This window comes from Cygnus atratus, chromosome 13 (assembly GCF_013377495.2).
Source record: "Cygnus atratus isolate AKBS03 ecotype Queensland, Australia chromosome 13, CAtr_DNAZoo_HiC_assembly, whole genome shotgun sequence".
NCBI classification, from domain to species: domain Eukaryota; kingdom Metazoa; phylum Chordata; class Aves; order Anseriformes; family Anatidae; genus Cygnus; species Cygnus atratus.
In genome coordinates this window covers 6,428,295-6,442,489 of record NC_066374.1, presented here as the reverse complement: position 1 = coordinate 6,442,489, position 14,195 = coordinate 6,428,295, and the positions used below count along the sequence as shown (strand labels likewise).

At 51.4% G+C, this 14,195-nt stretch overlaps 1 protein-coding gene across 4 annotated transcripts in view; it reads left to right on the top strand.

The window, feature by feature from the left end:
* The first annotated feature begins 7,946 nt into the window (after window positions 1–7,946).
* Window positions 7,947–14,195, top strand: part of LOC118245349 (H(+)/Cl(-) exchange transporter 5) — a 48,990-nt gene continuing 42,741 nt past the window's right edge. For 2 of the 4 annotated variants that reach the window (XM_035541461.2, XM_035541458.2), the window contains exons 1-2: window positions 11,233–11,551; window positions 11,689–12,075. Coding sequence is in view for 1 of the 4 variants with exons in the window: in XM_035541455.1 (XP_035397348.1) it covers window positions 11,762–11,765 (4 nt within the window). In the remaining 3 variants the exon portion in view is untranslated. Of the gene's footprint in view, window positions 8,015–11,232; window positions 11,552–11,688; window positions 12,076–14,195 lie in introns of those variants that run through there. The other 2 variants (XM_035541455.1, XM_035541462.2) reach the window with 2 other exon arrangements.

Sequence of the window (14,195 nt, the reverse complement as noted above, 5' to 3'; positions counted from 1 at the left end):
GGTTGGCAGCCCGTGCTGTAAGGCTGAGCCATCCCCCGGCGGGCAGGGTCCTCTGCAGGGCTCAGGGTGCCTCCCGCACCCGTGGTGCTGTCAGTGCCCTGCAGGGGCACTGGGAATACGGGGTGCTGGAGGAGCACGGGACAGCCGGCCCTGAACAGCGCAGCACAGCCCGGGGGGGGTTGGAACCCATGGCACGAGCAGGGAGAGATGGGCCCATGCTGGTGAGGAGAGGGGAGACCCCTTGTTGATCACACCGCGCAAATAGGGGCTGGCAGCACAGCCAAGCGCAAACTGGGGTTTCCTGGGGTGCTGGGAGTGTTTCAGCCCTCCTCGGTAAGGCCAGGGCACGGGAAGCAGAGGCAGGGAAAGTGAGCAGCAGCCCCCCCCCACCATCTGGGAGGACGTGCAGCCCTAGGCAGGGTGTCTGCAAGGCAGGCACCGCTTCCAGCCGTGTGTGTTCGCTACAGTGCGGTCTGCTGCCTGGTAACCACGTTCACGTTTTCTTAGAAGCAAGAATAGCACATGCAGGGCTGACGAAGGACGGGAAGTGGCTAACCAGAGTCAAGGCAATCGCAGCCTCCTGCCTGCACCTTTTCCTACAAGCTCAGCTGCAACCATAGCCTTTTCAGAGAACGGCGTGTTTATTTACCTGTGGAGCAGGCACTGCTCTAGCAGCAGGTCTCATACGGGCTCTTCACAGGGTCTTTGAGTCCCTCCATCTCCAGGCTGGGGGCATTTAGCTCCAGCTGCGATGCAAGATAACGGAGGAACAGTTCTGATGGCATCCTGGAGGCCTGAACAGCTATGTTGGGATGGAGGTGGAGATTTAGAAGAGGTGGCCCATGGCCACACGTGGGCTGGCTGGCTACCAGCCACCTCCCTCCCTTGCAGCACAGAGGGCATCCAGAAACCTCCCTGGTGGCTACCACCACAGGAGCCACCTCTGGGCAGATGTTGCCTGTGCCTCCTTGTGTTCACGGGCCCTCTCGCTTTTCCCATCCCTACCATCCACGGGAAGATTTGTTGCATGGTGGCCTTCCTTGAGGTTTGTGGGGAGGAGGGCAGGCATGCAGATGTCAGGCCTTCTGTCTGTGTATGGAGGCTGATGGAGCAGGACGTACTTCCTCAGATCACCACAGCCTTGATGAAGCTGTTCCCACACGGAGAGATCTCCCCCACCTCAGTGGAGGGTAAAAGGAGTTACCACCGTTCTTCAAAATAAATTACAGATTAATGGACAGAATTTCCTTCTTTGCATGTAGCTAGCCCATGTCAGCCATGGGAAAGGAACATATGCTGAGGTATTTCTTCATGAAAACACCAAGGAGAAGATCTGTTGCTCTTGCTGGCCTTAAAACCAACTAATGAGAGGGACCTCACTTGGATCTCACATGGACCTCAGTTTGGATCAGAAACTCAATATTCCACCAACACGTCTCCCTCATCCGCATATAACCAGAGCTCTCCAACCCTCTCCAGACTGCCTGTGGTCCTGCTCTGAGCCCCGCCAGCCCCAGCAGGTGCTCTCCCATCCAGCAGCCAAGCGAGGATGTTTGCACAGTGCTGCCCAGGGCTGGGTGCACTTGCTGGCTTGGGGACCACGCTGCGTTTCGGAGAGTAACCACATCCTTTGTGGGGAGGGAAGTATCTAGACCTCCAGACAGTTGGGCTGGCTATGGTGACTCAAGATGTTGTAACTATTTTGGGAGATAACTAACCATGGGGATGATACCTGCTGCTTCCTCTCTTTTCTGACAAATCTTCTGGCATGTTTTGGGGGGATCTTTCCATGTTTATGGAAAAGGGAGATATGGGGCAGTTTCAGGTCCTGGTGTAGGAGCATATTTTTCAGCATGCTTTTTTTTTCTTCCTGGAGAGGTGCATGAGGGCAGGAAGCAGATCTCCCTGTACTTCACATAATTCCCCTCCCAAAAGCACGGCTCATTGCTCTCCACCTCCCCAGCCCATCCTGTGATGTTTTTATGACATGAGTTTGTCTTTGCTGCTGCAAGGCCCCTGCCTTGCCCTCCCCTCCCTGCCTGTGGGCTGTTGTCCTTGGCCCTGGCTTCATCTGCAGGGAGCCACCATCCCTCACCATGCCTGATCATCACAGCCAGATACAAGTTCCTGGGGTGCAAGTCAATTCTGAGGACCAAGGGAAGACTGGCGTGGTGACCCTGCCTGCCTCCAGACATAATGAACCCAGCCATCTCTCTTTTAAAACATCAGTGGCTTTTGGCCACCCCAGACAGGAGTCACCCCTCTGTGTTAAATGGGGTGGCTTTGTCTCCTCCAGTGGGAACCTGCACCTAGGCAAGGGGGAAAATAAGAACAGGCTTTGACTGCTTCAACAGCTCCTCAGAAACAAGCTTCCTTCTCAGAACTGAAAGGGGTGATGTAGCCCAGAGACACTAGGCCATCATCTCTCTACTGGCCTTGACCACAACTTCCACCTCAGAGACAGCAGATTTTAGCAGTGATGCCGTGGAGGGATGTGAAACCACCGAGGGATCCAGTGAGGACATAGGAAACTAGGGACTTCACAGGTCATCATTGTGCTGGAAATTCCCCAGAGCAGCCAGCCCAGCTGCTAGAGGGAAAGGCACGAAGGATCCCTGCTCCAACCAGAGCCTGAAGGACTTTCCCTACGTGAACAACTTCATCCCCACAGTGAGCAGTGCAGTACTGTCTCCAACGCCCGTCTGTACAGACTGCAGAGCAGTGATATCTGTAGCAGGCTGGGGTCTGACTTCATCCCCAGGGTATCCAAAGGCACAATACAGGCAGTGGCAGCCAGCACAGCATCCTGTCTCCTCACCTCCCTAGGTCACTTCCCTGGATTGTTCTGCTCTGCTAAGGACAAGGGTTGGCTGCTGGCCATCCCTGGAGACAAGGAATGGACAAGTGTCGCATGTCTCTTGGCCAGTGGAATTTCATTCAATGGCAAAGCTTACCTGTTGCATGGGACAATGGCACGGGAAGGTTATCCTGTCTCTCTTGGCTTTCTCCTGCTGCCCTTCCTCCTACTTCTTTGGGAGCTGCTCTCCGGCACTCCCTACCAACAGCAATGTCAACCAGCCCTGAACCAGGGGCAGGAGCCTGATTGCCATCCTTGCCAAAACCCTTTGTCTGATGTTGGAAAGACTGGCTCAGGTTAGGGCAAAATTGAGGGAGAACAGAAGAACACAGCTGATCCACGCTCAGGCTCCCTGCTGGCTTAGATGACATTAACCTGACAATTAAACTAATACCAGGATGATCCAGCCCTGTGTCACCATCCCTCTGGCACCAAGCCTGCATTCAAGCCCACCAGCTAAGCCTGCAAATTCTTTACCTCAGATTTTCTGCACTCAGAGGTGCGCAGCCTTTTCATATTATTTGCAATGATCTTTGTATCTGAAATACCTTTTCTTTTGTAATTCTTTTGTTTTTGCTAGTATGATGACCAGCCACGTGCTTCTTTCCCTACTGTATCACTTGAGTTTTCTTGTCCTGTCTGTCCTACCTCTATAGGATATGTTTAGAATTTAAAGTTCAACTCTTTTCACGTTGTGCTGGGAAGCTTGCTTTCTTTGGATGTGTTCCTTGACATCTTCTGTCTCCCAAATGTGCGCTGGCTGTCAGTAATTGGAAGATCAACGTTGAGTCAAATTGCTGATAGATGACACATATAAATATCATGTGGATAAAGCAGCAGGAGGTGCTGCAGCATCCTCCCTGCAGCCTCGCATAGTACAGAGAACCTGCTCTTTCCTCTGTGTGAGTAGCTTGGACATGTCTAAGGGGTTCCTCTGCTCTGTCTGCATCACAGGGCCAGCAGCTCTGTCCCTGAACAATGTCCTTGCAGAGACACCTAAGCAGCTGGTTGTTTCTCTCCTGAGGATTGTCTCCATTTATCCCCACCACAGGGGATGTATGCGGCTGAGCTCTGCATTAGACAGGCAGCAGCGAGAGGCTGCACCTCTCTCTCTGGGTGTGCTCTCCAGGTGGGATTCCAGATCGAGTGTGGCTCAGAGCGTCGCAGGAATTTGTCCCAGTGCTGTGGACCAGGGTCTTGGACAGGGTGGACAGCGCAATGGCAGGTGAGGAAAAGGCACAAAATGATGCCGAGGAGCAAATCTTGCTTGCACAGGGGGTGTCAGGATGCTGGATGCTCCCGGCCCTGCTCCTCACCTCCCTGTCAGCCCCAGCCAGCCACGTGTTTCCAGCTTCTGCTATTTCAGGGCTTCCTGTTTCCCTAAAACAAGTGTTTTCCCAGCACGCTGGGGACAAAACAGGCAACTGTGGGGCTGTCACTGCCTTCATATGATGGGTCTGACTTTCACATTCAGACAGAGGAATTTTTCTTCTGGTGAAGCTCTCAGGCAAGTAGCATAGAAAACAATGGACAGGAAAATGGGTTGAAGCTGCCTGCCTTTCCCTTCCCTGGCTCCTCGGTATGTGTATTGTTTGTGCGTGTCTGCATCTGTCTGTGAGTACCTCCAAATCTGGGTTTCTGTTACTGAAGTTCCCCCATAGAGCTGCCCAGACAGTCAGCACAGAATTGCTTCTCTCTGTTCAGAAGAGCATGACACTGGCATCGTGGAGCAGACCCCTCTCCATTCTTTCCTAGTTTCACACCCCTGCTCCTCTCTTCCAGAGACCATTCCTTTGCAGAAAGTCTATTTTCTGCTGAGGTTTCCAAGGTTCACCACTCTGTGCTATTTGTCTCTGGTTGTCCCAGGCCTTTTGCATACTAGGCAAGTGAAAAAATAAATTCTGATTTCCATGGGGAATAAATGAGAAGTCTATTTAATGGAAAAATCTCTTTCCCCACCTGGAAACACCCTGATGGGAGGTTTTCAGCCTGCCTCAGGACTCTTGTCAAGGAGTCCGCTGGCACACTGCGGGCAGGCTGTTGTGGGTGGGAGCTGTCCAAGAGGAGGGCAGCCAGCAGCAGGAGGAATGCTGAGGTGGCACCTGCTGGGGCTGTCAGTCCCATGGGAGCTCCACAAAGGGCTGCTCTCAGGAGCTCTGACAGCAAGGACCTCCTCCGTAGGCCACATGGATTTCCACAGGCCTGCGTCAGTAACTCAGAGAAGGAGTGAGAAGGGGATGAGAAAGAGACCAGAAGAGCAACCAGGGCAGGAGAGCCCTTCTCATGTGCTGGGCCTCTGGGCAGAGCACAGGTATGGCTGCCCTTGCCAAGCTGGCCATCTCTAGGGAGGGAGCTGTTGGCTGCCTGCTACTCCCCATCAACCCCAGTGCACCGAGCATGGGTGGAAGAAGGTGGAAAGCCAAATCCAGCAGCCTCAGCTCCCTTGGAGGCAGCCAAGAACATGCACCAGCCCAGTGCGCGTCTAAAGAGGAGAACACTGGGTGTACCACAACTTGCTCACACTGTGGGATAGCACAGGGATGTGGTGGGGCTGGCTGTGTCCAGTAGCACAGCCTGGAGTTGAGGCCAGAGAAGCTGGTGTTCATTTCTTACCACTAATCACTGGGGGAACCTGGCCAAGCTGTGTAATCACAGAAGATCAGAAAAATCCAGGGTTCATCCCTTCAGGACTTGTGGCAGGGCCTTCTTCTTTTAAAGGACTTTCACATACATGGCGCGATGCCGATGCCATCTTGTATGGGAGTTGTTATGCTAAAACCAGTGTCTGTTCTCCCACATCCCTAAAACATGAGATTTCCAGCCCCACCATGATATTCACCCTCTTTGCACCTCACCCCCCCCACCCCCGCCTGGAGTGACATGGGAGGCCTGAAGGTACCAGGACACTGGGCACTGGGTGGAAGCTTTTGAATAAGGGATGTAGGATTTTTCACGTGCCATCAGATGAGAAGTGACTGAGCAGATATTCCTCAGAGAAGCAAACACATCTGCTCTGTCCTGAGGATTCACCCTGAGGAGCTTCAGGAGACCCTCCAGCCACATGGACTTTTGTTCCTGGGACAAGTTTTTTGCTCCAATTACATCTGTGTCACTCTGCTGTGTCCTGAGCATGTCTTTATGCTGTTCTGGGATATCTCCCAGCAGGGATCAGCTGTGCTTCCAGGCCCAGAGAAGAAATCAGCTGGGTTTTAAGCCAGTCTCCATGGGAAGAGGATAAGAAGCCTCCAGGGGCTCAGGCCGTTTTCTGACTGTCCTGTGCTTCAGGGGAGATATGCAACGGGCTGTGACCTGCGGAGCAGCCAGACAGAATTAAAAACTTCTCCGAGGGGACAGCAGGGAGTGCGAGCCAGGTGCTCGACGCCGTTCCCAGACTGCGGGTTGCTGCTGGCTGCACCATTGCTGCCCTCTAGTGCTGCCAGCATCTGTACCGGTGCCTGTTCCCGGACAGACTGGTGTGACGGGTGAGGGACTGGAATGTAGGATTTGGTAGCCGGCTGTAATAGGGGAAGGCTGTTTAAAATCTGTATCACACGAGAACCCGGGGACTCTGCCTGGAAATGATTTGTACCAGGTGCTGGGTGCACGACACTTAATCCCCCCCAGCTGCTGCTCCAAAGAGCTTAGTGGTGTTAAGGATGCCACCACACCGAGGGTGAGTGTGAGGGGCTGGGGGGGAATGTCTGTAAAACCTGCACGAAGATCAAGTCCAGCTTCTGGCTCCTCACAGGGCCACCCAAAAATCAGACCATATTTCTTAGAGCGTTGTCCAAACAATTCTTGAAGTCTGGCAGGCTTGGTGCTGTGACCCCTTGTGTGGGGAGCCTGTTCCGATGCCTAAAAGGAAGGAGGAAGCAGAGGTTTGCTGGATGTAGGACATCCTGTGTGACAGCACTCATGAAAGCTGCAGAGCATTCCACCAGAGCGGACAGCACAGCATCTGACATCCCAGTCTGAGACACGAGTCACTGCCTCAAAAAGCAACAGTCCTAAAACCCAACTATATCAGCTCATTAAAATTGTCTTTTTTCCTCCAGGCTTGTTCCCTTTGGAGACAGGAGCAAGGGGGAGTGACAGGAGACGGAGCCTTCCCTGGAGCCCCCCAGGAGCATGGGAGCTGCCAGCTCTGTGCTGCTGCTGCTCTGCTCCAGAGGTGTCTAACACTTGCCCATTGGCAGGGTGTTAGCAGAGAGGCTGTTTCCCAAACCAGTGCCTCTGGTGATTCTGATCCAGGCTGCTGTCACTGCAGCAGTACATTGCATGCCTTCAGTTTGTTTCTTCCAGGCATCTCAAAACACTTTCCCAACGTTCATGACTTTGTCATTCTCTTCCTCTGACTCAGCTTTTGGGAAACTGAGGCAGAGAAAAGTCATCTGTGCCATGCTGGGTTATCCCTGTTCTACATCCCTGCTGCCTTGGCTGTCTGGGTTACTCCTGGGCGCAGACGTGCTGCTGGGTGCAGAGCACAGGCTGGATCCTGTTCCCGATGGGGCCGCAATGGTGACCTGACACCAAAAGAAATACTGAGAGCCACCAAGCTTAGGGAGCTGGTGCCAAGGCACAAGTGGTCTGAGGGCCCTCTGAGCACAGAAAGCGCTAAAATCTTATGTAAATATTTAGTGCGTTGATAGGCGGAGGTTTAACTCAGCAGGCAGCTAAGTGCCACACAGACGTTCATTCACTTCCCCCTCCCTGAGTGGGGAAACAACTAAAACATCAGCGTGTTACCAGCATTATTTTGCTCCTAAATCCAAACCATGGCATCTATAAATATACTGTAACACGGACCCAGCATTTATAAGGATGTATTCTCTAGCTGTAGGAAGGTGCTAGCCTAGGTCTTCAAGTCAAGAAGCTCCTCCGTGTCCCTCAGACTCCTTTAAATGTGCTTGTCCCTGCCCCCTCTCACTGGGAAGTGCGGGGGGGGCAGAACGGAGGCTTATTTCTGGGGAGTTCTGACAAGTTTTACGAACAAGAGGCGCCAGCCCGCGAGGTGCCGGCTCCGGCCCAAGATGGCGCCGCGCATGGGGCCGGAACGGGCGGGACCGGAACGGGCAGGGCGGGCCGGGGGGCGGTGGAGCGGAGCGGAGCGGGGCCGGGGCCGGGGCCGGGGCCGGGGCGGGGCTCGGCGGAGCGGAGGTGAGGGGCGGGGGTCGCGGCGCTGCCTGCGGGATGGGGACGGGGCAGGGCGGTGGCGGCGCGCCCCGGGGCTGCCCCAGCCCCGCGTCCCCCCGTGGGTGCAGGCAGGGGCTGGGCCTGCCGCAGGCCGGCCGGCGGCTGGGGGGCAGGATGGCGTTGGGCCCTGTGGTGGCGACCGGGAGATGAAGCTAGGTTCTGCCTTAACTTTAAGTGTTTCAAAATCCTCTTTATTCTTTTAAACTGAAAGGGCCTTTCTCCTGGAGCCGAGCACGGGAAAAATCTCAGGGAGGTCGTCGGACAACACCCGGGCTGGGTTGTGCAGCGCGGTAGCTGTCAGGGCAGCAGTAGCGCCCGGTGGTGCGGGGGGCTGTTATGGTTCCCCCATTTCCTACCGGGAGGCAGGACCCGTGTCCCCTGCTCCCCGCCAGGCACCGGGCGGCTGCTGGAGGCCGTCGCGTTGTGCCCGTCGTGAGACCGGGCACGGTGTGTCAGGTGCGATGCGCTGATGGCAGGGAAGGCCTTGGAGCTGCGGTGGGCTAGCTGCGGCGTGCAGGGAGTCGTGCCCTTGTTGTTTGTGGCTTTGGTGGATTGGTTTTTCAGAGGTGAAGTGAGGAAATTGATGGTAAGATGGTGAAGGGTCTGGAGGGCAAAATGTATGAGGAGTGGCTGAGGTCCCTGGGTTTGTTCAGCCCAGAGCAGAGCAGGCTGAGGGGAGGCCTCATGGCGGCCTGCAGCTCCCTCACGAGGGGAGCGGAGGGGGGGGACAGCGACAGGACCCGAGGGAACGGCATGGAGCTGGGACAGGGGAGGGTCAGGCTGGGTGTTAGGGAGAGGTTCTGCACCCAGAGGTGGTCGGGCACTGGCACAGGCTCCTCAGGGCAGTGGTCACAGCACTGAGCTGCTGGAGTTCAAGAAGTGTTTGGACAATGCTCTCAGACATGGGGTCTGATTTTGGGGTGGCCCTTTGGGGACCCAGGAGTTGGACTTCATGATCCTTGTGGGTCCCTTCCAGCTCAGATATTCTGTGGTCCTGTGAAATGAGAACTATTATTGCACTAGTTTTGGTGGAGGGCTTTAACAAGAAAGGATTCATAATGCTTCCTAAAGATTAGACTGTGGCTTTGTTTATTGTCCTCTAGGACATTGGTCCTAGGAATAGGATTATTCTTCGAGCTGGCTTTTTTTTTCCTCCTGTGTCTTTCTTATGATCATTTTGGCGGTTGTGCAGAAGAATTATGGGTTTTAACGTACCAATCCTTGAAGATTACTCTCAAAACTTTTAGCTGGCTCCCGAAGCTCTTTGGTTGTCGGTGGAAGAACTGGAGTGTGGGTTTGAACACTGGAGGAAGCTGATGGCGCTACTGGGAACCTTGTGTTTCTGTCCTTTCTAATGGTTGAAAAGGCTTGCAAATGTAGTGCAGCTTGAAGACAGCAGTCTGTGTTTTGCTGTGTCTGCATTCCCATCATACTGAGGATGGCAGTGTGGACTTTAAGCTGCTTGGTATGAATATCTTTGCATCAGTAGGTAACACATTGCTGTGAAAAGCCATAGGAGTGGGCATGGTTTAGATTCACCTCCTGGTTGGCGTGGTCTAAGTGGCTGTATGCCACCTGCTGTAGCAGCCCAGCTGATGGGCATTCAGGCAGCTGTAGCCTCATCTTTCTGGTGATACTCCTGGTATGTTGGCAATGGTTGCAGAAATTACCCCTGCCTGGTTCTGGTGGCAGTTACAGTCGAGGTCTGCAGCTTTCTGCTGGGGATCAGGGAGAGCTCGGCTAGCCTGCCTGAGCTCATGGCAGCGCAGCTGGCTCTGGGTGGCCTTCGTGGTGGGTTGCGCGTGGCCCTGAAGCGAATGAAGGATGGCTGCTTGTTTTCTTCCTCTGGCTAAATGACTGCCATAGGAAACTGTAGGTAAGCCAGTATGCTGCTGGAGGAACGGTGGTATTTTGTGACTACAGTAGTTTGCACCTTGCAGCAGTGGTTTTTGGAAGTGGCAGGCTGCGATCTGCGAATAGATGCACTTCCCTCTAGAAGTGTTGTCAGCTGTGCAGCGCAGGAAAACCCTCCCTGCAAACTGGTGCTCTGAGGCAGAGATGCCTCTCCAAGCATCCAATAAAGCCAAAGTCTCCTGCAGTGTCTTCCCAGCGAGGCAGGGCCGTGTGAGTCTCAAAAGATGTATTTGAGACTCGGTGAGGATTGCTCAGAGCTAAGCGTGTAACCGTGTGCTGTATCTTCTTACTCTGTTTTGACAAGGTGAAGTGGTTCACATGGGAGGCAAGATTGCCAGTCTTGTCACCAACAATGGGAGTGAACAGCTAATAAATAATGAGGATGTGTTCGTGACGATTAGCCAGGCATGTTGGTAATAGCTCTCTCAGAGCAGTGTGACTGAAATTTTATCTCATTATGTGGAGGAGAGGGAGTTGGAGGAAGATTGCTAGGCTGTTGTTTTCTTGCTTTTTTTTTTTTATCTGCTAAGAAATAAAACTGCTCAAGGTAAGCTCAAAAGGGCATGTGTTATCTAAAGTGCTGGTCTTAGCAGCGATGGTGATGTAGGAATCCTTCAGGCTAGTGCTTGTCACAGGTGACCTGAAGTGTAGGGTAGGTGTCAGCAGGGAGGAGGAGCTAGTGCCCTGGGATCAGGGCACCTGGCAGCAGTGCCTAAGCAGCTGGAGGATCCTGCTGCATTTGCTAAGGGCACGCAGCATGGTCCACGCCAGCCTGCAGTCAGTATCGAGGTCCTGCTGTTCTTTGCTCTGAAGTGCTCAGTCACGTGAGACGTTGGGGTAGGCTGTGGAGGGGAAGGATCCAAAGCATCGTAGTTCTAGCTCACTGCCTGTGTTGGGTGGGACGAAAGAGGGATACTTCCCTCCCTCCTCTCCTCCACTGTGTTTTCTTGGTGCTGAACCTCTCATTGGGCTGCATCAGTCTAAAACTTCATTCTCAATAGTAAGGTGGAAAGGCAGGTTTAAACTAAAATAGCGTGAGAATGACTTCCCTCAGCAGTGTTTAGCCATCTGCTAGGTCAGGCTTTATATCCAGTCCATTGCTCAGGCTTGGGTTCTTTCCAGAAGAAACGTGAATCTCGTCAGTTTGTAAGGAACGTGTTTTGGGAGTCTGTACTCCTTACTCCTTGGGAAAACAGTGTTATCTGCTGAACTCCTATAAACATTTTAGAAACTGCTACTGGAAATGAAAATTGTCTCTTTCATTGTCACATTGTGTTCCAGGTTCAAACATACGAAGTTTTCAAAATATAGTTAAAAGCTGATTTTTAAGTCTGTCGACTTTAAGTCTGTCGATTTACCTGCCCCACCGTGTGACCTCTCTTTCCAGTACGGGCTTAATGCTTATGTCAGCTAACATTAAATTGGTCTTCTCTGGTCCGTACTGCGCCAGTGCTAGAAATGGAGGCGAGAAGCAGGAGCTCTTGACAAAGCTGACAGGAGGAAACTAGGAGAAATACGAAATGGGAAAATTCATCAATTCCCTTTGCGAGTGCAGTGATGCCCTTAATGAGAATTGGCACAACTTCGGTAGGAGCCTTCCCTTTTACTACTGCGTAGCTCTGAATCATAGAACTGACATTTACTGCTGACAGTTCATCATCTAGTAAAGGCTGGGTGTCCCACCTGTGTCTACTTGCCTGAGCAAGTTACTTTTTCTTTTCCAGCTTACGGTTCCAAGAAGCATCAGAGTGAAGGAAGGAGTAACTGAGCCTTGGGAGAAGACACTGAAGCTGTTTGATGGGTAAATGTTCCTCTCCTAATTTCGGTTCACCTCTCCTGGGGATGTATGCTGATGCTCAGAATGGAAAACTTGGAGTGATTGTTGGACTAAACAGCTTGCTGTGATGTGGACTTCCCAGCAGATATTTACAGAGGACAGTGGTCTGTAGTCCAAGAACAGAGTGCCACTTAGCACTAGAGAAGAACACCCTCTTTTCATTTTTTTTTCTGATTCTGCTGGAAGAGCAAATGATCGCAGGTGGCTTCCCTCTTGATTTGTTTGGGTGCTTGAAGAAAAATCCTGTCTGAGGAGGCGTCCAGGAATAGACAGGGTGAGAAATCTGTCAGCCAGAATTTGGCAGTCTTTTAATACAATACGTGTAACCAGCTTCTGGATGTTGTTAGCTTTAGTTTGTCAAAGTCTTAAAGCCTTCATTAATCTTGAAACTTGTTCCTCAAATTTCTTTGTAAGCGGAATGAAATAAAGTATTTGATTTTTCGTACTTGTGCAAAGCAGGTGTTTGTAAAATGCTAATAGCAGAATTTCCTAATTTTCAGGATGTTTCGTGTTCAGTTCTGCTATTAGCCAAACTGGTCTCCTGACCTAGCAGACGGAGTAGGGACGTGGGACTGGACTGCGACTGCTGGTGCGTGGCTGGCGGCAGGGATACGTGGCTGGAATATTTCACTGTAACTTTTTTTCCATTTCTTCACAGAAGAACTTGAAAACTACAGGACTTTTGTTGTTGTTGTTTAAATACCATTTGAACAACAGTGATATGAAATAGGTAATTATTTTTAATTGTGATGCAGCAGACTAATCAATTTCTTGGCTGCCAGAACTGCCTGCTGAACTGCCCCTCTAAAATAGTCTCCTGTCCTCTGCATGGTGATAGGTGACGTTTTTTGGTATAAGACCTTAAAATAGGTTGCACTAAAATATATTTGAGCTTTGGATTTGTCTTTTTTTAGTTGGTATTTTTTGTTTGTTTTGGTGGTGTTTTTTGTTTTTTTTTGGTTTTATTTTGGTGTGTCCAGGATTTTGTGGAAAACTATTGTTCTCTGTTAACTCCAAAAGCTGAAATGGATTGTGAGGAACATCTGACACCAAACGTGTTTTTTGTTTTTTGTTTTTTTTTTATATAGTTGCATTGCACCTTCTCCGCTCTTCATATACCATACACACTTGAAAACGTAATAGCAAATTTCCTGCAGTCTTTCTGTGGATTTTGAGAGTCATGAACTCAAGCTACCAGGGAGCTCTGCCTGCAGCAGGCGTTGTGTGGGGCAGCAGGAGGGCGCTCAGCGCTGTGTCCCTGAGCCAGGCAGCAGCTCTGCAGTGGGGCAGTGGCAGGTGGCTTTGTTCTTGTGGAGGGTCACCTGCTCCTAGGGAGCTTGGAAACACCTTTCACATCAGGTAGGCTTGTACTACTACAGTATAGGTTGGCGTAGGAATTTTAAGTGCAGGTGATATATTTATTGACCTCAGAATGGTTTTGTAAATGACTGTCTATTTTCAAGAATGTGTCTGTGCTTTGGTGGTGGCATTCTCCCCTCTGATCTAGGTGCTTTCTTCAGCTCTGTGGGTACTTAAGGCTGACCTGTTTCTTCTGCGCTTTTGCCCTGTATCCCCCCTGTGCCCCTCAGCCCCAACACCTGTATTATCTCTTTCCTTCTGATGTGTTCCCTAATTTTCTTGCTCCATCGTTGTTGCTGGAGTTGTAGGAAGGCAACACCCATATCAAGTGGTATACAGTCACTGGTGAAAGATGGCAAACCTGCCCCCTCAAATTCATCATCTTTACAATTTTTATATAGGGATACAGCTAATCCATAGGACATGACAAACGCCCAGTGTACCTAGGCCTTCACTTTCATGGCCTTTGTGGACAGCTTCATTCAGGTGTTCTGGAAAAATAGAAGTGGATGAAGTCTAATGGTGTGAGGAGCCTCCTTGGTAAGGAGCTGCCTCTTAGGCTGTGCTTGCAGGCTGCATTCCAAACTGAGTGCTAACAAGGAAAGAACTGAGGCTGGCTGATGTTGCCATCAGGCTGGCCCTAAACTAATCCAGCTGGTTTGTCCATGACTTTGAATTCAGGTCGCAGTCCCTGACTGCAAAACTTGACATCAGGTGTGTGAGTTTGAATATTTACATATATTTTCCATCATGTTTTTAATTATTCATGCTGATATAACAGCTTACTCTTTTGATTATGCAGCATAGTTTCATTTGTACTTGTTTCTGAAGTACTGCAAACCCTGGTTTTGGAAGATCACTTTCTGAATGAGTCCCTTGAGAATGGAAGTACACGGAGACCACCCATCTCCTAAATGTGGTTTGAACAGCATTCAGAGGCGAAACAGATGAGTGAGCTTCCACAGGGCCCTTGGGGAGCCTGCTGCCTGCTACAGACTAGACGCAATGGTTAAGGTAACTGTGATGATGAGAAGC